At 37.7% G+C, this 27,122-nt stretch overlaps 2 protein-coding genes across 9 annotated transcripts in view; both read right to left on the minus strand.

Annotated features, from left to right (window-relative positions):
- kars1 (lysyl-tRNA synthetase 1) lies at positions 1-11,853 on the minus strand. Of its 2 annotated transcripts, XM_030128035.1 has the most exons (15): positions 11,729-11,794; positions 10,349-10,514; positions 9,921-10,065; positions 9,670-9,835; positions 8,816-8,909; positions 7,972-8,158; positions 6,710-6,835; positions 6,421-6,540; positions 6,174-6,336; positions 2,649-2,822; positions 2,403-2,488; positions 2,231-2,316; positions 2,022-2,148; positions 1,763-1,906; positions 1-615 (listed from the first exon to the last, which is right to left on the minus strand). In XM_030128035.1, exons 2-15 carry the CDS (start codon positions 10,486-10,488, stop codon positions 541-543), a joined length of 1,833 nt encoding a protein of 610 aa, XP_029983895.1. In that variant the 5' UTR covers positions 10,489-10,514; positions 11,729-11,794; the 3' UTR covers positions 1-540. The 2 variants fall into 2 exon arrangements, with proteins under 2 accessions (XP_029983895.1, XP_029983903.1); XM_030128043.1 differs by lacking the exon at positions 10,349-10,514 and having other exon boundaries at positions 11,729-11,853.
- Positions 11,854-13,033: 1,180 nt separating this feature from the next.
- The window catches only part of nfat5b (nuclear factor of activated T cells 5b), a 53,133-nt gene continuing 39,044 nt past the window's right edge, over positions 13,034-27,122 (minus strand). For 4 of the 7 annotated variants that reach the window (XM_030123662.1, XM_030123696.1, XM_030123687.1 and 1 more), the window contains exons 5-13: positions 26,058-26,248; positions 25,675-25,847; positions 23,447-23,581; positions 23,306-23,358; positions 22,661-22,793; positions 22,143-22,217; positions 21,891-21,994; positions 20,000-21,728; positions 13,034-18,579 (exon numbers count right to left, since the gene is read on the minus strand). In XM_030123662.1, the coding sequence (XP_029979522.1) occupies positions 18,341-18,579; positions 20,000-21,728; positions 21,891-21,994; positions 22,143-22,217; positions 22,661-22,793; positions 23,306-23,358; positions 23,447-23,581; positions 25,675-25,847; positions 26,058-26,248 (2,832 nt within the window). In that variant the 3' untranslated portion in view covers positions 13,034-18,340. The remainder of the gene's footprint in view (positions 18,580-19,999; positions 21,729-21,890; positions 21,995-22,142; positions 22,218-22,660; positions 22,794-23,305; positions 23,359-23,446; positions 23,582-25,674; positions 25,848-26,057; positions 26,249-27,122) is intronic. The other 3 variants (XM_030123683.1, XM_030123679.1, XM_030123670.1) reach the window with 3 other exon arrangements.

Genomic DNA, 27,122 nt, shown 5'->3' on the forward strand with positions numbered 1-27,122 from the left:
TGCAGATTCATATTCAGTTTATTCAGACAGGTTTACACTTCTGGTCAGAGGATTATTGAATTTCTGGAGTCCAAGGAAAATGATCATACCTGGTAAAAACAGATGGATTTAGTGGACAGGTCAGAGGTGAGGGAGCTGCGGTGCATGTACTCTTAATACTCTGTATATTTGATCCTCTCACTCACTTTGAATATGCTAAAGATTATTCAAGCATATTTTACTGAGATTTGTACAAAACAGCAGAATGCACTTAACGTCCTGATCTGATACCATTTACAGTCTGGGTGACATACGGATTAAAATATCTCCTAACAGTCACACAAGTAGAATGCAGCAAATATGATCATAAAGTGTAAGAAATACAAAAGAAAGGACAACCCATTTGTCATTGTTTATCATTCAACCACATAACCGAGACGAGACCATTTCCCTTTGACAAACCAACGCTGATAAAACACACTGATCACCACAGTGAGGTTAAGTCCCTGTGCAGACTCCTGCAGAGATGTTTAGAGCAGGGGAGGTCAGAGGTCGTGCCTTTTAGACAGAGGTGCCCTCTGTGGGCGCTGATGTCTTATTGTCATCAGGCTTCATGGCAGGGAACAGCAGCACCTCCTGTAAGAAATAAAAAATAAAAATACACTACTGTCAGTGGAGGCTATTTTCTTTTTTTTCTTCTGAAACTATACATGTTTTATTTTCATGTTATATCGCACCTGTAATATTTCAGTCCACACCTGAAGTTCTGAGACGAACCATAACCTGTTACTTTTCTTTCTCCTGAATACTGAACATTCAACTTTAACTATTTCACTTAAAGCTGTTGTTTTGTCATTTGTAACTTCTAAGTATTTTCAAAGGTAAACCTCAGACCTGCTTGCATCCATGGCAGTAATAATCATGCAGCATTTTCTAGCAGAAGGGGCATAGATCTAGGAGCCATTTTCAACTAATGCTTGTGTTTGCACCTCCGACACCATGTGGTGCATTTGTGTTTTGCTTTACCAATGAAGTGTAGAAGTAAAACTAAAGCAGGTACAGGTGCTAAAGGCTGCTGCATATAAGAAACTTTTATGATGTCGATTTGCCACTGTATAGTATGCTGCTTTTGTGTATGTGAAGGTTAATTTGTTCTGTTTTCACATGTATTTTGTTTGATGGACACTGACAATCTGTATTGGTGAGATAAAATAAATGAAGGGATAAATAAGCTTTAAAAAAAAAAAAAAAACAACTCAAAAATTATGTTATCGATAACGCTGAAATGTTTTGTTGCCATGATTGCATTAATAACATAGATTTGATCATAAGATGCCTATACGTTTGTGATTTATCAGACTTGTAGCTCTGCAATATGTCTTGCTTGTCTCCTCAGGATTATATTAAAGGCCATGGGATATTATGAAAAAGCTCTTACAATGATCAAGAATGTAAATTTTAACACAAATTCACTTCTTTATAGATTTACAAAGCGAGTCGAGACGGTTTGTCATAAAAAAAAAAAAAAAAAAAAAGTATGAAAATTTGGGAAACAATGGGTAAAATAGTCGCTACAGGGTGCAACTGAAATAGTGTAAATTGACAGAAATAATGGAACTATGACGTTTCTGCAGGTTTCACCCAGCTGTTTTCATACAGATAAATGGAGATGATTAGCATGATAATGGAAAATAATTGTCATTCACTCAAGTACTTGTAATGAGGTGGTTGTGTAATAGCTGTGAGAGGCCTATTGGCATTGTGATCTCAGTGATGGCTTTACCTTGATGTTATTGGAATCTGTGAGGAACATGGTGAGACGATCAATGCCCATCCCCCATCCAGCTGTTGGTGGGAGTCCATATTCGAGTGCGTTGCAGAAGGTCTCATCAACGAACATGGCTTCATCATCACCCTCGGCTTTGGCCTGAAAGAAGTTCAATTACATATATCAACTCACATCATCATCCAAAAAAAGGGTCAGAATACACCAGAGGACAGGTCAGTAGTCAAGTTAAATCACTTCAGTCTTTCATACAAACCTTGGCTTGTTGTTCGAAAAGCTCCCTCTGTCTAATCGGATCGTTCAACTCAGTGTATGCATTGCAGATTTCCTTCTTCATCACAAAGAGCTCAAAACGCTCTGTGAGTCCTTTCTGTGATCGGTGCCTGAAACACATGAGTTCTGTGTCAGGATGAACCTGGGTATCACATTGGAAATCATTATTTTAAGCCTGAAAACTGTTCTCACCATTTTGCCAGAGGGCTCATGATTTGAGGATGGTCACAGATGTAGGTGGGGTTGATACAGGTGACCTCGAGGAAATCTCCAACCAGCTGAGAGAAAAAATAACCAAGTTATGACCTTAGATTAAATAACTACAACCATTTAAACATGAAGGTGAAGGTGATCAAAAGAAAACCTTGTCAAGGAGTCGGGCTGTGGTTCTGGGTGGAGGACATTCAACTCCTTTTTGGGTACAAAGATCATCAAAGAATTTCCGTGTCTCTGAAGATAAAATAAAGAAAAAGAAAAGGTCAGAGTTAAATTTCCATTACATGATCAAATCTAAACTGCTTTGGTAAGAAGGTGCATTATTTTTACTTTGAAAAGGGAAACGGTGAGGTTTTAGGAAGTATAATCATGCAGATTCAGTTAGGATTCTCACCATCAGAGTCGTAGGAGTCAGTTGGAGGGAATTTAACCCCCATGATCTTCTCCAGGTCATGGGTCATGCTCACTCTCCTGAAGGGTGGAGTGAAGTCGATCTCGTAGGCTTGTCCTTCAGGACCATCAGGATGATATGTGACTTTGTATCCTCCGGTGATGTGCTTCACCATTCCTGAAACCATATAAACGCTGAGTTAAAATAAAAGGATCTAAAATTCCATCATACATTTTTCACTGAGAACACACTGAAAAAAATAGAGCTGTGACGAACTTATGTTTTGAATAAATATATTATTAGAAGAACTGCTATGGTCTCTTAAAGCAATAAACCACTTTGAACAGACAGGCTTCAACCACAAGAAAATGTCCTCCAAGGTCTTTTACCATCTGAACAGGCTGTATCACACAAAACAGTCATGAAGTGTTTTTACAGATTGGGAACAAAGCAGAGTGTAAATCTGTCCAAGACTGAAGCACAATTTAAGACTTGAGATTATCTGACTGATTGCTACAGGTCTAGGATGGTTCTCTGATAAAAGGTTTAGAAAGACACTTAAGACTGAGAAACACTCCGAAAACCCTGAATATGAGCTGTTCAAAACACTACGGCTGGTTTCAGGTGTTTTATCCTGTGTCCTGATACTGTTCAGCTCTGCTGTCGATCTCACATCAACCACATCAGAGCCACCTGGTGGTGGGACTCACCTGTCTGAATCAGACCAAGTACTAGAAGTCTCACTTCACAAGTCAAATGTCACTTTCCAACCGTTCAGTTGCTTTTAATATTAGAGCATCACTGGTAAGACATCAAATGACTGCTTATTCTAAAAGTTGTTGTGGAACAACTTATATTTTATATATATATATATATATATATATATATATATATATATATGTAAAAAACAAATATTATGTGCACAAAATATGACTGATACGCCAGTGGACATTAAAAAAAGCTTGGTGATGTATCAAGAAAAAAAAGAATAATTTAGTAAATCACATTTGGTGGAACTGATAAACTTAGCAACACCAAATTACTGTGAGCCTTAACTTTCTGAAACAGTTCTTTTCACAGAGAACGTTTATTGAGAATATGAACTTGGAGTAAAGGTTCCTCATACAGAGGATTGATGAGTCTTTAATTTAATACCATAAATATACCTATAGCCTGATGTAATGAATGATTACCAGCAAAACCTCTGTTACTTTTTCACCACAGAATGTGGCCACATCCTTTACAGCCCAGACATTAACATGGCATTCATTTGAGCCAGTTCATATCTCACGGATACTGAAACCGGTTCATCCACCGTACCCACATACACATTTTCTTTGTCCAATCTTCACACTTCACAGACTGTTGCACTCTGAGCCTGTCTGACCTTCCTGAAAACAATCCTCACTTAGTCTTTATTTCAGAATCCCACTGACAGCTCTATGCCTAACATTGTGTCAGAAGTAGGATCCTTGTCTGATTGGATCTGGGGCCAGTGATGGACGGTGACTGATTGTCCAGATCATCCCAGCCTCTACCTAACTGGACCTTGGAAATGAAGACTGACCAGTGTGGCCCCTGACTATCACCACTGGGATCCAAACAGAATTGGACCATGTCATGTCAAACAGCAAGAAATCAAATAAACTGCCTTAAATTCAATAAAAATAAAACAAATAAAAAAAAAAAAAATTGGAATTTTGTTTCCCTATTGTCTGTTTTGGTCACCAAATTAGTCAATCAGGATTGAGTGAAAACAGCGTGAGGGGAACACACTTAGTTTAAGATGTGGGCGTACCTGGTACTTTTTAATGCTATTTACTTTAATGGGGTTGGAGTGGAAACGACCTGGATTGACGGCGCCAAATTGTGTCTGAAATGACACTGTACATCAGAATACATGGGACACAAAACGAATAAATCAAATCTGGGTGAAACATACTTCTCCAAATATTTTTTGGCTTTTTTTCCTTTTTTTTTTTTAATAAAAAGAAAGTATTAATGATAAGTAAGCTATAAAAGACCTTAATGATTTGAGGAGGTACATTTAGCATGAGAAAACTGATGTACTTACAAGAGAAGAAAGAAGCAAAAGAAAATGTTAAATTATCTAACATACATTTCTAAAAAAAATTATAAAATAAAAGACAATATGTTGATGTTTTGGTAAACCACAAAAATCCAGTGACACCGACAGATGAGCTCACACAGAAGTCATACAGGAAGATACACTGTCATACAGATTCATGTCAACAGCTGAATGTATGGATGAAAGAGCCTTGCTTTCCTGAAAGAACTAAGCATAAGACCACTGAAAGTAGACGTAAGAAAACTAGAAGAGAGAAAAGGGGAAAAAAAGGGGAAAAGTAGGTTCAGAACAAATCGGAAGGCACTGAATTAATACATGTCTGTATCATTGATCAAGGAAAGAAGCAATTTAAGGTTTTGCTGGTAATTTTCCATTATGTTATTAATAAGCCATTCTTATGAAAAACAGCAGCAGTCATGTTCCTCAAGGTGACAGAAGTGGATAGTTTGGGTAAAATATCTGACGCCAACCTTGGTCTGGAGACTTTATATCTCTTAAGGACAGAGGGGAGAGTAGAGTGACTTCTGCTCCAACCCGATAAGAGTCCACAATATTAAAAGGCAAATGAGTCTGACAAAAGGTAGAGAGCGTTAATTTGGCAACTGGATGATAAACTATTACTGTCCCACAGGGGGTTGTGCTTTTGGTAATAGTGGTATAAATTATTGTAATTTGTGTTTTATCAAAGTCAGGGGATTTCTGTTCATAGTCTGTGCACTATGGCGGAGTGATAACCCCCCCCCCCCCCCCCCCCCCCCCAAAAAAAAAAAAAAAAAATCAATCTGGATTTTTCTCTGTGTCATGGACAATTCATGATTTTAATCAATTCTGTTCCATCCCTATGAACTCCAAGACAAAACATTTATAACTGTTATTTACTAAATGTATACGTGATATATATGCAATATTGACAATAAAAACAAAGAAACTATTAATGCAGTGTTAAAAAAAAATCAACCAAACAAAAAAACTGAAATAAAGCACTACTATAGCCAATTCACACTAAATGTATTACAGCAGGTGGTACTTTGGTATTTCTGTTAAACATTAAAGGTCTTCTCTAACCTTAAAAGGACAGAGAGATCTTGATTTTAATTGTACAAATTTTTCAAGATTTTCAGAAAGAAAAATGTGGCTGATGAAACTAATTTAATATACTGCTCTAGTTTGTGCAAAAAGTGTTTGTATGCAGTTCTGTCTGGATAAATGTGAAAAAAGTGAGTGGCTGAGATGGATGTGTACTTGAGTAAAGCACAGGAACATATTAACTTTGCAGGACGAACCTTTGAAAAGTTCTGAAGGGTGTTGTTTGGTCAAAGTAAACAGTTTCTTGGGACTCACTTTTAATTTTACTACTTTTCTAAGTGACCATGCAGTTTTAAAGTCATGATTTCATTGCAAACATTTTACTGAATGCACATACATTCATGAGAAGTTACCTGAGAGGAGTTTCTCTGTAATTTCCATCAAGTCGTGGTAATCTGCATATGCCATATAGAATTCACAGGTGGTGAACTCTGGATTATGAGTAAGGTCGATGCCTTCATTTCTAAACTGACGCCCAATCTCGTACACTCTGTCTATCCCACCGACCACAAGCATCTGTGCAAAAAAGCAAGATGTTGAAGTGAAATGTTCACAGGTCAGACTGCAAACTGACAACTATAACTCTTGAATGAAAATCACCTTGTGGTAGAGCTCAGGAGCGATCCTCATGTAGAGGTTCATGTCAAGCTCGTTGTGGTAAGTAACAAATGGACGGGCCACAGCTCCACCAGGAATGAGGTTCATCATCGGTGTCTCAATCTAAAGAAGCAATAAAATGCAAAATTTGTAGAGCTGTGCTTTTGTATATAATGTGTGGTCTACACAGATTTACAAACTGTAAATCTGTGTAGACCACACTTTTCCATAAGATGTATAATTAATCTCATCAGTTGTGTGACCTCATTAAAATAAAGACACCTATTCCTACCTCCAAAAATCCCAGCTGGTCCAAAAAGCTGCGCAGGTATGTGATAATTTTGGAGCGTGTTACAAACTTCTGCCTCACATAGTCATTGAGAATCAGATCCAAATAGCGCTGACGGAATCGTGTTTCCTTTGAAAGAAAGATTTCACAGTGGTTAAGAAAATAGAGTAAAAATCTGTCAAGAGATGTAGCACGTAGAAAGTCTGGTGATCATCAGTTTGGGTGATTGTGGCTAAGCTAACAGTGACAAAATCTATGTGGAACCTGGAGAAAAATGGGCCATTAGAAATAAGTTTGAGTTTTTTGATATGAAATAAAATTTTAATTTCACAATATGCATGTGTGGCTTTAAAGAAAAGAAATGAAAACAATAGCTACACAGCAATGGTTCATATCTGATAAGAGCACCAGTTAAGCTGGTATGTGTTGCATGATGTTGCATGATCCTGCAATTATGACCTATCATGGCAGGTAAAGCAGAAAACTGAATGACATTAATGCTACTATTTGTTATAGGTGTGTCACTAAGCCAGGGTACACTGTCAATCCCTTTTGAGCAGTAAATATGCTATCATGTATTGACAAAGAAAAGTACATAATAAACTGATGTAACAGTCCTGTAATTTACAAAATACACAGCTCTGTGTACTGTGTTTCCTTATACAGCTGAAGAACAAAATGACTTTTTACTTGATGCAGTTTTGCACTAGAGTCAAGGTCAAGTTTATTTATATAGCACATTTAAAACCATGCAAAGTGCCCAAAGTGCTGTACAAATCTGCAGATTCAAATGCAAGATATACTAAAACTACTAAAATAAGAATAAATACAAGCTATACTAAAACAGATAAAAATGGATACACAGTTATAGGATAAATAGCACTTTTTATTTTTGTTCCTTTTCTTTCATCAAGTAAACAGAAATGGTCATGTTTAAGTATGAAATTTTATTTTACTATTATGTGCTCTCATAAAACACACTACCTTAAACATAACTAAACTAAGACAACTTGTATTTTTGTTGAGAGAATACAAGTAATTTTGTATTATTTTTACACATTGTCTAGGAGAGAGAAAAGAGCAATTACACTTTCTATATTGTTATTCTTTAGATGTTACAGTTGATTTCTTTCTAAAAAGCACCCTGTTGGTTAATTTTGCTGCTAATTGATGGAGATGAAGTGGTTTCACTAAAGTGTGAGAAATGCAGACTACACCCCTGGCATTAATAAAAGTAAACAATGTGTAAGCATCCATGGTGTTACCTTGTCTTTCAGGCCAAAGTGAAGATGGGGCAACATGTGCAAACAAGGTGAGAGGAGGGTCATCTCAATGGGAATGATGCTCAACTCCCCTTTTTTTGTCTTCCCTGGGTTACCACGAACCCCGATAATGTCTCCACGACGCAGCTTGTTATTGATGGCGACAAAGGCCTCCTCAGATTTATAGTTTCTGCCATACAAAGATAAAAGTACAATTCCAAAAATTTCAAGTATCCACAAGGAGAAAGAGAATACTGTTCTAAATCACACAATCTGTCATGAGCTTATCATTTTTAATCCACCACGCAAAGTGAATGGTCTATTTTCTGATCCAGTCCAACTTTATTTTTACAACACTGAAAAAAACAACAGTTAGCCAAAGTGTTGTACACAAGCATGAAGGCAAATAAAACTCATAAAGGAGTTATAGACACATACAACCAAGTGTAAAAACTAAAGTAAAACAATAAAAGCCAACATCTCAAACTGAGCTAAAAGCCAAAGAGAAAAGAAAATGTTTTAAAGAAAGGATTTAAAAACAGGAAGTGAGTCAGACTGATTGATCTGCTCACCTGAGAGAGTGTAAAGGAGCATACGGCTGGAACAGGTCAGACAGATACTGTGGCTGAAACTATTTTGTCTATTATGGTCTGTCGTGTTTAGATGCAACATGAGATAAACTCACTTTGTCTCGTTGTACTACTATATAATCATGTCTGTGAACACATTTGCAAATAAATTTGCCCTGTCACCTGTTTATATTAACTTTTTTTTGCTCTTGTATTTACAGCAACTCCACAAAGTATAGAAATCAGTGACAACTCTAAAAGGAGTTTCCAGTTTGTACCTTGAATTTGCCATAACTTGCAGTTTGACACCTTCCCCTCGGAGGTCGTAGAAAAGCAGCTTAGCACCTGAAGCCCTTTTAGCATGGACACGACCTGCCAGAAAGACAAAAGTTAAAGAATGAGGTACAATCACAACATCCTGTTCAATGACAGGGTTTTCCAAGACAAACTGAGCATCGCCTAAACTAAAGTAAGACAAAATAAATGTGGAGAGATTAAAGTTGGCTAAACAACTGAATTATGGTGATTATTTAATAAATGTGAATGGTACAGACTTTGACAGATCTAAGAATGCTGTTGCTCCTGAGTGGACTTACTCTGTTGTTTATTATCTACTCTAGCCTTTCCGAATTTCTACACAGATATTTAAATTATAACTGTAAAGAATGACGTTACTATAAGGACCAGTGAAAATAATTCTTCCATAAAGTTAGGGAAAATGCTGGAAACTGTAACTTCTTCTAACCCCCTGAAATCCTGGGCTGAACTCAGTAAAGCATCAGGAACTTGTACACCATTCAATTTCCACAGCAAAAAGTACCGTCACTGTAGTAACACTATCATCTTCAATATGATGCAAAACATTGTTAAAACATCTGCATCTCCGCATGTGACTATGGTGTGGTACGATACATAAAAAATTATGCAGCGATAGTAATGATTCACTATAACCAATACGCAGTCTATACTGTTTTAACACCTGAGCTGATATGGAACCTCAATGATGGTACCACGTAATATCCACAACTTCTGCATGATATGGAAAAAAAAGGGCGAGTTGATCTGGTACCATGTAGTGGAAAAGGGCAAAGCCACCTATGCAAATCAGCACACATTAAAATATTCTTGGTACCTGTCACATTGAGAACAACATCTGATAGGTGGTCTCCTGGCTGTAGATGGTTGTATTTCTCAATGAACTCTGTGAGTGACAGGTCTACATGGTACTTGTGAGGGTACGGGTCCTCCGTTGTGCCCTTCAGCTCTTGGATAGCTTGGGTTCGGATCTTAAAGTATTGCTAAATGAAAGAGAAGTAGAACACCATAATTATACACCATCAAATGCTTTAATAAATACAGTATAGAGCAAAAACATATTCTTACATTTGGGTCAAGTGTCTCCTCATCAAGCCCACAGACATTCGCTGTTTCCTTGTCATTAGATTCCTTCTTTTGCTCAGCCATATCCTTAACTTTTGCTTCCTTCTCAGCTGCCTTCTTCTCAGCTTTCATTCGTCTCTTCAGCTCACTGACAAGAACAGAGAATCAGAGATGAAGATGAAGTCCAAAAGTCCAATTTTATGGTTAACTAATAACATATGCCATGAGGAGTGTCCATATAAAATTAACAACTGCATGCAATTATATGATTTCAAGTAACTCTATTCTGTCACAGATGTGTAACGACAAATAAAAAGTCTTTCTACTTATGGCAGTGAAGTACAACACTCAAACAGGGGGAGGGGAGACCACATGTGCACTGATGACAAAAGGTTGGTGGTTTTTCTCACTGTAATGGAAAAGCTACCAACCTTTTGCCACCTTTCCAACGGTTCCCGTAAATTTGAGCTGGGACTGCAACTGTACTCGGAGGGGCATATTTTAACCACTGCCCACTGACCCCAAAGGCCTGGCACAGCTGCTGCCTGGCTGCCCTGACCAGACACAGCATGCTGAGCTACCAGTCAGCAGAAAGACCTGAGAAAATAGATATACAAGCACAGTGTACAGCTGTCTTTGAGGCACACAACACTGTCAAGAGAAGAAAAAAGGAGCCTGCACTAAGACAGTAGGAACATTGTGTAAATTAGGGCTGCAACTAACAACAATTCTATTGTCCATTATGTCCTGACTAATGTGGTCTATAAAATGTCAACTAGTGTTTCCAAAAGCCCAAGATGATGTTGTCAAATGTCTTGTTTGGACCATAAGCCAAAGATACTCCTTTTAATGTCAGGAGTGCAGAAATCTGAAAATACTCAAATTGAAAAAGGTGTGAAACAGAAACTTCTGACTTTTTTTCTTGAGATCAATCATTTTATAATTATAATTATAATTGCTACTTGTCAAAATAGTTAAGTTAATCGTTGCAGCTCTAAACTACATGATGACAAAACAGTCAATGTACATTAAACACAAAAGTAAACCGAAGAAATGGTTTCAGTTTTAATTTTGACGAGCAGGCTAGTGTGTCAGAGTAAACATTAATGTGACATTGTTTCTTTATAATGTACCACTTTGAAAACAACATAAAACCACAAGAGAGAGAGAAAACCGAAACCAGGGAGCGTGGGCGAGAACATCTCACTTCAATAATAAATGCAACAAATCCGGAAATCATACGATTCACAAAAGCTCAACGAAACAGAAACTAACACCAACAATTAAAAAAACAAAATCAAATGACACAGAAACTTTGCAAAGGCTGATGGATCGTAGACCGAATGAACTTATAATATTCTTCACATAGCCAAAACAAACGTGATACACAGACAAAAGTTAATTCTCTGCAAAAATAAAATAGCACTGACTGACATATAATGTAAAACCGAGGGAAGGAAACCAAATGAGCGCTCTAACACTATGCAGAGGACATTTCTTAAAATGCTTCCTGGACCTTGTAGTTTAAAACATTTCTAAAATAAATGACGGAGACCGGCGACGACTGTGTCTAAAACTACAACTACCAAGATCACAACCGAACTGACTTTTGGGATATGTAGGCTTAAAATGTGCCTCCATATGGGTCCCTCGCTTCGGTCCCATCCTCTAACCTGATGTAACATTTAGCAACATCGCGTAGCCAAATAAAACCTCCCATATAGATTGCATACTTTAAACTGTGAGGAAAGCAACAACGCTTAAAGGCCAGGGATTGATAGGAATGCGGGTAACGATGTAAATAACCTCACTTTTTGCTGAGTTTCTCTCCGTCCACCGCTGTAACGTCAGCCATGTTGTCGCTGCTGCGTTCAGAAAGATCAATGTGATGCGCACGCACCGCAAAAACGCGAGAAGTTCATGGTGCATTAAAGGAACTATCGGAAATCCAAGTACCGGAAATACGCAAAGGAGTACGACGAAGTCAAAGAAATTGTTTATTAGTTATCATTGCAAATGGATTGAAACATTCAAAAGTTATGTTTTCTCAAGTCATTTATCTGTGTGTATTAGAATGGGTAAAATGTGGAAATCTTATATCCCTACGAGGATAATAAAGTGAGTTCACCTTCAACCTCTAGCATGTTTGTTGACATTATTTCTCCACTCCAGAGGCGTTCGAGTGCCTCCATCTGGCCCATTTTATGATCGGATAAAAGTGGGTGATGAAAAGATGTGATATACTTAAATTTCTTTCTAATCAAAGAAAACATTTCTTTATTTTAGTTTGAGTGCTTTTTTGTCAACATTTCATCTGAGAACTTACAATAGATCAGATTAAACTTCACACTTGTTGAATGTAGTTCAATCCTTTGTCTCTAATTTATACTTTATGTGTAATTTATTCTATTATTTCAGTTGCAGCAAGAGATATTGATATTTTTTCTCTGGACCCATATCTGTCTGTACTTTGTGTTTTCTTGTGTTTTCTTTTTTTTTGTAATCTGTCAAAAGAGTGTTTCCAGTACCTAGTGTAAAGAGTGTAAAGGCCTCCTAATTATTTCAATAAGTTGATATAAAGCCACATAATGCAAAAAATTACAGAGGTCCAGCTGTAGAAGAAGAGGGTGCAGATCCTGACTTTGGTTTTGTTTGATGAAAGAGCAGGACAAAATTACACCTGAAATTCTTCATCACTTCGTGCCTTCAGTCCCTAAATATCTTTTATATTGTAGAATGAAATGGCAATACTATAAAGTGGTCAGAGTCAAGACTTATAGTGTTTATGGAAAGCAACACATTTCATGAGATGAAACTTTAAGTAGAGTTCTGTTGTATTGTTTCTAGTGTAATACAGGTAAAAGATAATACACTCATGACATATATGTAATGTGACTCAGGGTTGTTTTTCAGGGTAAGCTGTACAATATATTTTTTATTGTTTTGTGGTTTTGCTACCACTAGAAGGCACAAAGAAATGTTGACGTAGTTGAAAAAACTGAAGCATAAGGTACCGGGTTCTAAGACGTTTTATATCAATGTGAATCCTCAACCCAATGTGTTTTTTTACAATAGGTTTTTCTGCATAAAATAATTAAACAAAAACTCAAAAATTTAAAGTATATATGTATGTTTAATATAGATAGCAGCAAGTGTACAGAGTTTAATTGCAAGAATGTAGCCAAATATAAAGACAGCTTCTTTTTCAACAGGTGATTATTTGACAGTTGTTCACATGGTTAGAAACTGGTTATTTCCAGGTTGTTTTACTCATGAGTGGTTCATTTATGTTGGGAGTTAAAAGTAAGAATATGAGACTCCGATTAGGAATTTTTTCTTCATATGTTGCAACATTGGGGAAACTGATATTGTTCTTAAATTACACAGCAAAACAAATGGGAATTTCGATGTACCGACTTCCTAGTAACTGAACCACTGCACCAGTAAATAAAGAGCCTGAATGTTCACACGAACCTCGACGTAATCACAATGAGCGGAAGATGAACACACACACAAAAAATGTAAATTGATGTTTGCTGAAAAGAGAAATTTGCACCATATAGACAAAAAGATTGAAAATTAAATTTGGCGGCACTTTGAAGCATCAGAAAATATTTTAACAAGCAACATAAATAATAGAAAGAACATCTATTTTGGTTTCTCCTTTGTGTTGAAAATGGGAGATGCTATATAGAAAAATATATATTCAAAAACTAACAGATCTACATTTACAGTATATTAGCTGCATAGCAGTTTCAGAAAAAATGTCTGCATCTACGTTACATAACATAAATGCAATGGATACTTCAGTACAAACAAGTCAGATGCATGAAAGAAATTGCACAACACATTCATCATCTACAACACATTTCTCTGGTCGCTGTTGTAGATCATCTGAAGCACACGTCGTTTTATGGCTTGCAATGTTCTAGTTATAGAGGGCTGTTATAAAATGGTAAAACACAAGTCAGTCTCTGTCAAGGCACATGTACGTTGTCTACTCTAACCGTCTGTCATTTACCTGTGATAGCAGTCTACATTTGTTAATATTAAATGAATGGTAGCAACGAAAGAAAACCATGTCTTGTTCTATTGGAAGAAACAGAAAAGCAGTAAAGTGCAGTGGATTCACTAAAGACAAAATTAGACACCTGATGTTGTAATTATGAGAAAAAAGTTATATCTAATTACCAATCACTGTTGTAAAAAAGTTGATTTCTTCTTGTAAAACAGAATAAAATCCAATAAAACGTGCTGTGTCTTATTTATCCAGTGTAGTGCGTAGTCACTGGGTCATATTACATGGAAAGTACAGGAAAAAAAACGTACATTTTCTATTTAAACAAGCACTACAATCTAATGCGAATAGATGTCTAACATAGAGATGGACTTTTTACAAACTATCACTATCAGATGGACTCGTCTTTGAGTCAATATCAGGGTAAAACTCACACAGTGAATCATCTAGAGTTCTGATGTTTGGTTTGATGTTCACTTCCGCATCAATTTATCGACTGAGTTATCTATTTAGGCATTCACTACTTTTAAAGGAGTTTCTAATAAAGTAAAATACAGTAACTTTCCAACAATCTGACATTGTTGAAATCAGGGATCAATGACCTGGTTTTTCCTGTCTGTGTCTATATCTGCCTTTAACAACCCACAATAAATTTTATCTGATATATCTAATCAAAAGGTTCGATTGCTATTACGCATTTTATTTATTTAACGATATTTTGGGGGAAAAAAAGAACAGAAGATTTTTTTTTTATGTTTTCATGTGACTCTAGATCATATATTATCACTACACTGGATGAATAAGAAAACGCCTCACATTATAGGATTTTTTTTTCTCTTTTACATTCACAAATTAATGTAAAAATAAGTGTGTAGTAAATAAGTAAATTCCATATGATGTGATGATAACTCTTAATTTTTCTTATAATTACAAAATCTTTTCTTTGAGATGCCTTATTTTTCCTTTTGGGAATGCAGTGCTTTTATAATGATCTGTAGCATCTGAAGAGGAACACAGTATAAGAACTTTTATGAACAGTCTCCCACGGTTAGTGGTGACAAATCAAGAATCAGAATGTTATTTCAGATCCATAGTTACAAATGAAGGAACTGTAATGCAAACAGGAATTACCTCCTCAGTTTGTATTAAAAATATATGAATCTGGGAGATATTTACAGCCATGCTGCGTCACATTCATTGTTATTTTTATGGTGAAAATACTGTAATTTATTGGCCTTCTTTTTCTTTTTTTTCTTTTTTTTTTTTTTTACTTTGACAGTTAAAAAGTGAAGTTTGGTCAATAAAAAAAAGGCATCAGGGCCGAATAGTCCAATTATATACACGCATAGAAAACATAATATCAAATCATTAACACTCCCCACAATCACAAGGAGCCACTGTGCACTGGAATGTTCACGCTATTCACATTGTACACTGCATTTTTTAACATCTCATTTTAAGGCATCGCCTCTATTTCCAGTATAATCAGGGCCAAATCACATTTCTGTCATGAATACAGTTAAAAAGATCTGAGTTTATGATTACAGGAGGGATAATATGCAACACACAAATAAATTAGATATGTTTCTCTTAAAAGAAGTACTACACCAATAAAAAAAAAAAAAGACATATGACATCTTTCTATCTCTTGTAAAACAAACAAAACAAATAAATCATAAATACTCAACACTGGAAATATTAGTTCTATTTTACAAGTTGAAGAAAGCCAGTCACAGATAGCTCTTTTCTCCTAAGTCAGGTTTCCTTCAGGAGTATGGTCCCTTTAAAAAACACTCTGCTCAAACTAAAGCGTGGGCGATGCGGACATACCGCAGCTCCACAAATCACATTAGTTTACACAGTCTCCATCATAAAATGACTGCTTCTTTTTTCAATGTGTATAAAATGTAACGGTGTGCAGAAGTATGTATTTCTAACAAACTGTACATAGAAAACAAGACAACAACTGAGGCATTAAACGGAGCTATTTTTGTCATCGTCAGAGACCAGCCCCTTGTTCATGCATACAGCGAAACAAAATGTGACAAAACAAAACAACAAACAGAAAAAGAAAAGTATGCCAGCAGGATTTTGCACCTAAAGAAACACGAGGCAAAAACAAAAAAAAAAAAAAAGCCTTGCCGTTTGCTGTAAGATATGTTATCCTTAACATAAAATGTCAAGTCAGAAACAGAGAAAATAAAAGGTCACGAGCCATAAAACTGGCCTGTCATCAGGACTCACACATAGCGAGATTTGAGTCAAATGTCCTGATGTGAACGCCACTGGCTAACTGCAGACGAAAGAGCAGAAAAACTGTAAAACCTGAACCTTTTGCATGTAAAATACACCCTATTACTGCCTGTTAATACCAACCTGGATGAGACGCAAAATGTAAAGATGTAGCCATGTAATTACTGCTTGTCGACATTCACTAAATCCATCACATTAATGAACAAAAATGCTGAAAAAGGCTCTTTAAATGGTCTAACAACACTATTCCAGTTCATGCGTGCCTGACGCACTACAATGCCATCAAAATGACACTTTAACACAATCATCTAAATAATAATAGTATATACTATATTACATCTACTCTCACTACTATAGGTGCATGAATTTAAATAAAGCTTTAAAGTGAAGTTAAATTATTTAAAGTATGTGTTCACAAATATCTTGATCCACATTTTTCTTTTGTAACCTCAAAAAGAAATTATTATATTACATTTTGGGGAGTAATAACAGTAATAGAAACTTTGGTAGTAAATGGCTACATAGAAAATTGAGACCACTAAATTTTTATTTTACCCAAAAGGCAAAAGGTGGGATTCAGTTCCCATCCAGTAGAAATATTTTACCAGTTTCTCTGTGCAACCACAGACTGAGAATGCATCGATGTCTTATCTGTGTATTCTGCTCCTCTCAGCTCCATCTTTCAATGTCAAATTCTTTATCATTTCACTGTAAACAACGAGGAAGAGAAAGCTGAGAAATACATCGCCCCTTCAGGACCTGCAATGAATAAAGTGGTCACAACAACACCATTGTAAAGTGCCCAATATATAAAGATATATGTGAAAAATTACATCTCAGCCAAATGTGTCTTATTTTAAATATATAGATTTATCTTTAACTCTCTTGGTAAAATAAGAATCTAAACATTCGGTTGCTAACTAAAGGATTTGGTTTGGAATGGAGACCAAATGTTAGCATGTAGACAAAGTGCTTTTTGTACACTGTGTGGAGGGCAAAGAATCTGATATGAAGCCACGATGCCTTTTCTGTGCTGACATCTGCTGGGGAAATGACAAATAACCTCATGTGTTACTGTACCATCAAGACCCACCGTAAAGTATCTCCTCAACACAAAACACCAACAATAAACCAGAGTTACACACAACATAGCTTCCTCTTGTGTTACATTAACAATATTGAAAACCAACACCACTTTGTGGGTTAACACACATATCTAAACCGATTTAATTCATATTACCAGACTAAAACTAGCTGCTATAATGAATCCCACAACTGTGACACTTAACGACAACACATCACATTAGTCAAAATCACATTCCTATTCACATCTGTCTTCTCGTTCTTCCTACCTTACGCACTCTAAAAACACTTTCCACACTGTTGTTTCACATGAAAATAACACGTCAACAGCTGCCACCTACAGTACAACATCCACGATGCCTTCGATCACACGCTCAAACTCAGCGAGTCAACACATTGCTACCATAATATGAACTCCTCTCCCTATATCATACAGTAAAAACACTACAGGAAATATAAGACAAAGCTTTAAAGAGAACATTATTCACGGAAACCACTCAACACTTTGGAGAACTCACTAGAAAAACAACATCAGGACCAAAAGATGCTATAGACAACGACACAAATAAACTAACGTACAACATGGCTGCTAACGCTACAGCCACTTCTCTCACAAATATCGATATAATTTTTCCTCATATTGTTCTCATCTGGACTCATTATGCACACATTTTAACAGGGATTCAGTTTCAGTCAGTCAATATGAGACACATTCAGTTTCCTTGGCTTTTTCCTGATCAGAATCCTGGCTCAATGTCTGATCACTAATTGGTCCAGTTTGTCCTTATAATACTTATTAATGAGTATCACCATGAGGAGAGACCTGCTCAACAAGGCCAGTATTACGTTAAGATCATTTTACTATGACTGTGCTGTCCTAAAAAGTCCTGAAGGAGACCACGATTATGTGTTAGCGGGACAACTACAGATTTAGAGACGTTTTAGCTTTTACGATGTAAGTCTAATGCACAAATGTTTATCTACATGTAATCGTCCAATGACTATTTGGTCTACTTAATACAGTTATTTAAAATATTATCAGTAAAAAAAGCATCAACACGTGTAAAGGTTAAAAAGACCGCGTTAAGTTGCTTCCAGACTCTTGTAAGCTGACGAGCAGGTCATCAATCTTCTCCATGTTCTGCGAGGCGGCCATGCTGTTCTGCACAGATCCAGTCTGTGACAGGGACTGGCTCAGCAGAGACTGGATACGTGCGTCACTCTCTCTTTGGTTCTGACCAGATTGGCTGATGGCAATGATCTGATCTGACAGCGTGTTTCCAGGAGTGTTCATCAGCTGGCCGCAGTCTGCAAGTACAAACGGAAAGACAGGTCAGTAAAAAATGTAAAACCTCTCAATGAAAGCATTATTTTACAATGTCAGAGCCATGATAATAGTACTGATGGGCCTCGTTAGATGAAGAGATTCTAATCTGAAGGTGTCAACATTTAAAAGCTCTGGCAGTGATCTCCTCTTACTGGATGGACATTATGACCGCAATCAGATCCATCATCAGAACAAAGATCAATTTTACTTTTGGTGTTATATATTTAGGAAATATACCAGGTGAGCTCAAGAAAGAGGAGAGATATTTATTGCTCACATTACTAGTTTGTAGTAAAAAAGCCATAATGAAAAAATGGCTGAATAAAGAACCTCCACCAATCATCAAATAAATAAAAAAAAAATCAGGAAATTCATAGAATGGAACAATTGACATTTTCTCTAAGATACACCGTCAAAAAAGGAGAAGAATATTGGAAAAACTGGATGTCATATTTCAACCTGGAGCAATGTTGATATTTTTGTTTTGGTTTATCTTAATTAAATTGTGCTTAGAAAGACTTCGCATTTATTCATTTATTTTTGGACTATCTATTTTTGTGTCCCATGTCATTTTCTGTTTATATATTGTTTGGTACTTCTGCAAGTTTAACTTTACATACCTCCTGATTCTTATGATTACCCTGTCTGTTTTTAAATGTTCTTTTTTTGTTTTTTTTGTTGTAATAATATAAAAATTAAAAAAAAGCTCTGGCAATGGTTCTGTAACTTGAAAAAACTCACTGTAACAGCCAAATTATTATACTAAAATTGTAGATGTTGAGCAGACATATAACATCCTTGTTAGAGACCTAAAAAAGTGAAACAAAATTTTTGGTTGTATAAGAAAATTGAAATTACAATGGACAAAAAGCTTACTTTTTAATGATGGAAATTAAGTGTAAACAATGGATCTATCAAAGTTTCATCAAAAACATATTCCTTAGATATATTTATGCAATATGAGTAAAATATCTTAATTACTTGTAAAATGAATGGCTTAATTAATTAATTAATTAATTAGTTTATTTTTTTACCCTCTACACTCTTATTTCATGATTTCATAACAATCTGAAAATGCCTGTTATGATCTCAAACATTTTATCTACAGACCAGCAAATAATGACCTGTTAAAATCAAAAATGAATAACTTGTTTTGTGAGTCAAGTGACAGTTGGAGAGGTTACAGCCGCTGGACATTACACTGAAGTAAATGTCATTTCTCCAGTTCTTTAAAGAATCTCTACCACTATTTTCTGAAAGCTAAACAACGTGTTCTGCTGTACCATAAGACAACTGTTATTGGCACTGACTGTCCTACGTATTAGGGGAACTTGGGTGATGCTGGATGACTAATACCACTGGTTTTCAGGGATGCACACAATGCTATTTAAGGATAGTTACCGTTCTGGATCCCAAAAAGGAACAGTCCAGGTTGTTGAGTTTGGTTGGGCTGGCTGATGGTCCCACTGACAGCGGTTTGAAACAGGGTCCCAGGCTGCTGAACAGGAGATGATGTGGTTGTCTGGAGGTTTGCAACACCATTCTGTGAAGCAAACAAGGCTGACTGTGCGAGCTCCTGAGCAGAAAGCCCCTCCTGCAGTGACGCCATGTTGGACTGAGGCATGAAGAGACCCACCGGTGGCTCCTGACGGCTATTTGAGCTGCTTCCAAGCTGCATCGGCTGCTGCTCCTGAAACAGGACTTGCTGACGAGGATCAGCGGGGTTCCCCAAGGCCATAGGTTCAGAGCGGTCCTGCTGGTTTACGGTCAGTGGAGGCATCTGGTTCTGGCTGCTGAACAGGAGGCTGGAGGCCTGGTCCTGGGTGGACAGGGGGTTGTTGCAGAACAGCAGGCCAGCCTGCTGTTGCTGCTGCTGCTGGTTCGGAGAAAGCGTGTTTGCAGATGGATGTGGAGAGATGTTGGGGAACAGGGAGGCCTGCTGAGCTGGTTGTGTGTGCGGCTGAGGCTGCGAGGGCTGCTGCTCCAGGGGGCTTCTCTGCTGGATGGGGGACAGCTGGGTCTGAGCCTGAAATACTGACTGTGGTTCTGGGGCAGGGGTTTGGAGAGCACTGAGGAATGCCAGCTGCTGCTGCTGTTGCTGCTGCTGTTGAGTCGTGCTGGTTGTAAGCTGAGAAGGCAGGGACGTTTGTGGGAGGAAAAGTCCAGGGGTCGAAGGTTGTTGCTCTGGAGATTGCAGGACTGTCATGGTGTTTTGAAAAAGAGCCGCCTGGACCTGCTCCTGTGTCCGAGATGCTTTTTGAAACAGAGCCCCCTGTGGGTCCTGTGTTTCAGCCATGGAGGTGGGATTGTGGAACATGGGTGGTGACGGGTGAGAGGGTGTCTGCTGCAGGAAGTTGGTCTGAATAGAGAGCAGATCACCGGCCTGAAACAGAGCTACCTGTTGCTGCTGTTGCTGCTGCTGCTGTGGGGTCTGCTGGAAAAGAGACCCTTGATTTGGCACAACGCCAGGAGATGAGCCCTGCTGTTCTGCACTCTTTCCTTGGGGGGTGTCCTGAAACATGCCACACTGCATCTGGATCTGTGACTGAAACAGTTGCTGCTGCAGATTCTCCAAAACCTGCTGCTGCTGCTGTTGTTGCTGCTGCTGTTGAAGTTGTTGCTGAATTTGTTGCTGCTGTTGTTGTTGAATTTGCTGTTTTTGGATCTGCTGTTGATGCTGCATGTGCTGTTGCTGCTGTTTGGCCATGGAGTTGTCAGGCTGAAGTGGTAAATTACAAAACCCTTTGGCTTTCAGCTGTCTGACTGCCTCCTCCAACTGGGCCACTTCATCCGGGGGAAACATCTGGGGAGCAGGTTCTCCACAGATTCTGCCCACAGCTCCAGACCCGCTGCCAGGCCTCTCCTGCCCAAGGCCTTCTCTGGGCTCCAGGAGAAACTGCTGTGAACTCTGCTGGAGCAGAGAGTCTGTCGACACAGAGAAGGAACTGGGGGAAGCAATGTCTTGCTTTTGGATGGTGCTTAGGGGCTCTGTGTTGGTAAAAACAGAAGCCTGGCCTTTGTCAGGGTCACCTGCAGGCTGAGGGAGGCTGCTGGAGAAGGGTCTGTTCTTATTTAGATGGCCTGTGGTCATGTCTGGGCTCTGCTGTTGTGAACACAGGTCACCAGTCTGCTGTCAATACAAACCAGAAGATAAAAGATTACTCCTCTTACAGATAAAGAACAAATAAATAAAAAGATATCTACTGATTACTTCCATAACTTGTCTTCTATGTATGTATGTATGTAAATCTAGTTATAGTCTTTAAGAATGCCACATGGGTTGATGGATCACCTTAAATACTCCCGAGTTTTGAAGGTTGCTTGTGACCTCCATTGGAGTGACTTCTTCTGTCTTTACTAAAGGCAATATCGAGGGCATCAAGGCACTGTCTAAAGCTGCAGAGGCAAACAAATATTTGATGATTTTTTTCTGTTGTTTCTGATGTTTAAATAACAGTCATATCCTTTACCTACAAACCCCCCAAAAATAACAGAACTAGTGGATGCAAAGTGTATAAATAATAACAGAAAGTCATGGACAAACCATTGATTTGTTCATCAAAAGAACAAGACTTCCCTGGAGAGGGCATCTCTTTCTTCACAGAAACATCTGTTTTTGCTGTAAGATAAAATGTGAATCAGTATGAGTCCATAAAGTGAGAAGATCTGAGTAAATGTACACAGATAATAACCACAACAACCATCCTAACATTGTTATTATGGTCACATTTTTGTTAAAGTTCTGTGCAAAGGTACCCACATGGCCTTTCAAGAAACAATAAAGAATGATAAATAATAGGCCTAAATCAGGATTTTTAAGTCGAGTAAAGAGAACGTGTGGGTTGATGTAAACACTTGCTGAGAGCGTACAGAACAGCAGGGAGTGGTGTTGAGTAAATATGGAGCAAATAAACATATTAATACTCACACCGGTGACGGTAACAGTAAAGAAGATAACACCATTATCTGAAATAAGACCTGACCGCATTTTAAGACCATATTTAAATGACTCTTAGAAGACAAGGATGAAAAGAAACTGTACTGAATTTCCAATGAACACACCTGGATCTGGAGTGTAAGTGAATGGCTGCACATCATGTGATCTACCAGCGTTCGTCACCACGTAAATCCCTACACAAACTGCAGAGCTGATGGCCTGGTTCTGGTATGGAGGAACCTTGACTATCAAGTGGTTCTTGGAGATAATGATAGAAAACATACAGATAATGTTATTAAATACTACACAACATACAGGAAGTACACACAGTATGTACAAAAAGAAGAAAAACACAACAAAGACTATAAATGGCTAGTTATGAAAGATAATCAAACTTAAAAGATAAACAATATATTTTCTGTTTCAGTCAGAGACACTGAAGGTAAACATATCTGTGTGTTTACATTACTAACCCATAAGATATCTAAAACCATATACACAACACTTCTCTAATGGCTGCGCATTCATCCATTTCTGACCATTTTGTTTACAAGACCAAAGGTTTTAATGGCCTGTTGAGACACACTCCCAGAGCCTCAAAGACGGTGTGTAATTAGGTCAGAACACAATGAGACTACTCAAACCTTTGAACCAGCAGCCATTTAAGATGATTACATCTCATGCCCCATACAAATCTATCTAATCAGCAAATTAGTGATTGGCATGAATCACTTTTAGACCAAAATAACACAAGCACAATCATGATTTACCTGGTGAAACAGCTCCATGTCGATTTCAGCCTCTGCTTTCCATGATGTTTCATCTGAAGAACAGACACCAACATTTACTATCGACAGAAAATGCACCTGTAATGTCCTTTACAAGGAAATGTAAAAGGTCTGATCACTTACCAGAAACATTCTCTTGAAATATGACTTTAGTGTCTTTAAGGAAGTTTTTGCCAATGATGAAAACCTCTTCTCCACCTCGAACTGAACAACTGTGTAGTGACTTCTTCAGGATTTCAGGCACTCCTGCAGGTTGGGCTGTAAGAGTTTACAAAAGCACTCATGAGGAAAAATATTAAGATTCATCAACAACCAGTAAAAGAAGACAGTTTTAGAAGTGAGGTTTTATATGAGTTTAATATTATTATGACTATGGTTATTATTAACTATGTATAAGTACACAAACAGGTAAGGTCCTTGCATTGGATAATTACTGCAGTGCTTAAGGTATTTCATCTGCATCAAGTTACTGAACCTTAAAGGTCATATGGTCTGATGAGTCCAGATTGATCCTGTTCCAGAGTGACGGGTGTATCAGGGTGAGAAGAAAGGCAGAAGAAGTGATTACCCATCATGCCGAGTGCCTACAGTACAAGCCTGTGGGGGCAGTGTTATGATCTGGGATTGATTCAATTGGTCAGCTTTAGGTTTAGCAATGCTATGTGTCCATATAATGAAGAAATGTTGTCACACAGCATGAACTTACTGACACAATGCCATGATGACTGTGTGCCATGATCAAACCCGCATGAGTGGCTGCGGGTTCCAGGGAGTTGCAGCAGTTCTCTCTTGTGATTTCCTTTCTTTTGTATTTTTTAGTATTTATCTGTACTTTTCTAGTTCTTTCTTCATTCTCACTAAATCCCCTAGGAGTTGTGCACATAGGGGTACACGTGTTGATTTGTGGATTTTTTTCTTTGATATTTTTCATTTTCACTCGTGTGGTTTTTCTACCTGTCTTTTCTCTCAGCGATTGCTTGTTGTTTGTTGCTGCTGTTAACTGTGAAATTTCCCATGGTGGGATGAATAAAGTCTTATCCTATGACAGACTGACAAAATATTAGACTATGGGACATCTTTTTGTCCAGGCAGGTTTTCACATATTTTCTAATACAGGGAATACAAGTACCACCTATCAGGGGAGGATTTTTTCTTTATTCACTGGAACAAAGCTCTGAACAGATTATAAAAGATGTATTACAAAACATATCATAGCAATCACGCCTATGATTTAACAACATATCTCTTCACACACACCATATTTCTTCATCTGACTCATATCAATAAGCAAAAACTAAGCAACAACAGAAATGGTTTCCTGCATTCTGAGAGAAGTGACAGATTAACATGATGTGTTTACTGAAATTCCTATTGGTCAAAGCTAATGTGGATACAATATGCTTTTCTATCGGTGCTAATAGTCTCCATCTGTAGATATATGCTTAAAAATGAGCACTTGTTAAAAAAAAAAATTTATAACCAGTGATTTTGCAGATTCCCTGGCTGTTCCTTGTAGACCCCCAGGGGTCTCCGGACTCCACTTTGAGAACCACTGTGGGTCACACAGACAGATTATTGTATATGTTAAATAATGCACCTAATGTTAAATGAACGGTGAGATGGAGGAAGGATACAGTTAACAGTTAACATACTGAATACAACTCACAGGCCCAAAAGGGCTTTAAAAAGCTCAAAATCCCCCCCACCCCCACCCCTCGCCATTTCACACCCCTTTCACGATTCTCCAACACACACATACAAACACATGCCAAGGGGGATTACTATTTTTTTTTTTTTTTTTGTGGAAAGATATTTCCCTGGATTGCATGCTGGCTCTGTGTAAACAATAGAGGTCCACACACCTCTATTGTTTCGTCCTTTCCTTCTCTTTCTCCCCTGTCTCTCTCAAAGCATTTCTTCCAAATCCACTTACAAAGAAACTTTCTTATGGCCCTAAGCGTCTTTCCTGTTTTTGAAACCAACCACACCCTCATAGTTTGCGTATACAACACTTGAATATAAAGGAATCTTTACACATTGTGTCCAAATGCCAACATCAAAAGACAAGAGTCTCGTGACCTCAGGCTATATTTAACTATGGAAATAAGACCTCTCCTGTTAAAAAGAAGAAAATAGCTCAGTGCACACTGGTAATTATTAACCTACTAGGTTACAGGTCATTTGACTGTTTTCATGCCTTCTGAAGTGTTCTTATGATTGGAATTGATTTAATGTAGGGAGAGAATAATGTGCAAATATCTTCACAAAGTATCCACAACTTGCAGTACATTTGAGACTCTACATCAGCATATTTAGACAAACTAGGTTCAATCATGAGGACAGTCACTTACTGCACAGGATTGGAGATGATGGAGCTTGTAATGTGAGTACTGATCCATCTGGACGGGGGATGTTGACTCGAAACACCAGCCGTGCACGTGTACTTTTCTTTTTTGATCCAGCCACACCAATGCGAGCCTCCACATCCGCATTACGAAGCTTCAAGATCCCAACACAATCCACACTGCACGAAAAGAAAGGGTTTATTGGGAGATGGAAAACTAATCAAAAATGGATTTTACTCATCTAGTAACTCTTTAGAATCATGTCTTGTTTAATAATAATGAGTGTCAATACAGTATTCAGCTGCTGATGAACACAGGCAAAAAAAGACTTTATAATCTAGCCCATTAAAGCCCTGTTGCATATTTTCAGTGTTAAAAAAACAACATACGCCAGTGTCATGTTGGTGCTTGGATCTAGGGACACTTCAATGACAATTGTCCCATCAATTTCCACCTCCTTGCAGGCTGTGGTGTTGCGTCCAGTCACCCTGCAGGCCTGATAAAACCCATGAGGCTTCACACGTCCAGTATCATTACCCACAAACACCTGCAGGACCACCGGCTCATTCACCCCCTCCAGCTGTGACAGAATTAAAAGACAAGGATCGAGACACAATAAATGGATTACAGTGACAGGAAGATTTGGTACAATATACAAATAGTCAAATTCAGTCATAGGCATAATCAGATGCCCTGCATTGAAAGGTTTGTCCAAAAATGTTTGATATCAATTGACATTTTTCACCATCATTAAGACTGAAAATATGTAATATAAATGAAGTATTCTCTGTTTTATCTGCTGGGCTCTATTTGTTGTATATTGTAAACCTAATGGCTTCACTCTTTCATTTCACACAAAAACCAAAGTTGTAGAATAGCTGATGACTGCTGTAAAACTTGTCTTAATATTACAAATACTGCTGGTTGGGTCTATTAAAGTCAGCTTTTGGTGGGTACAAACACTCACCTTTAGCAGTTGGATGTGAGAGAACTGTCAAATGTTCACACTAAACAAACATTGACAAATACTTCTTTTGAGCGGAGAGGAGATGGAATAGATATTAAAAAACTTCACCAGCCACAGATGAAGATTTCTTTGTCTCTTGTGTTTTCTTTTAATTGACTGTTACATAGTGCTTTACTCTACCTGTCCAGCAGATGCTCTCAGTGTGTTCTGCAAACTTTGTTTTGACATCTTCTCTTTAAACGTTCACGCCTCTTGTATCCTGCTCATTTACAGTATCTCGTCATTATCTCACACTTTCACTGTGGTTTTGTAATGTTGCTGCTCTATTATATTCTACATGTGGGAACACCTGCTGCTCCTGACAGTGTAAACAAAGGCTCATCCAATACTGCTCACCCTGATACGTTCCTGTCATGAACAAACTGATTAATGACTAAGTGACAGACAGAGGTTGCCTGTCATTTTTGTTATTTCAGGTGTCCTTATA

The sequence above is a fragment of the Sphaeramia orbicularis genome, chromosome 3 (assembly GCF_902148855.1).
Source record: "Sphaeramia orbicularis chromosome 3, fSphaOr1.1, whole genome shotgun sequence".
NCBI lineage: Eukaryota > Metazoa > Chordata > Actinopteri > Kurtiformes > Apogonidae > Sphaeramia > Sphaeramia orbicularis.

What these genes read in the sequence shown, in the direction of transcription:
- kars1 (XM_030128035.1), bottom strand. Translation starts at nt 10,488, where the DNA reads ATGCTGTGTCTGGTCAGGGCAGCCAGGCAGCAGCTGTGCCAGGCCTTT. An exon ending in ACCAGCTGGGATTTTTGGAG is followed by an intron (nt 6,541 to 6,709) that starts GTAGGAATAGGT and finishes TTGCTTCTTTAG; the next exon opens with ATTGAGACACCGATGATGAA. An exon ending in CAGATTCCAATAACATCAAG is followed by an intron (nt 616 to 1,762) that starts GTAAAGCCATCA and finishes TATTTCTTACAG; the next exon opens with GAGGTGCTGCTGTTCCCTGC.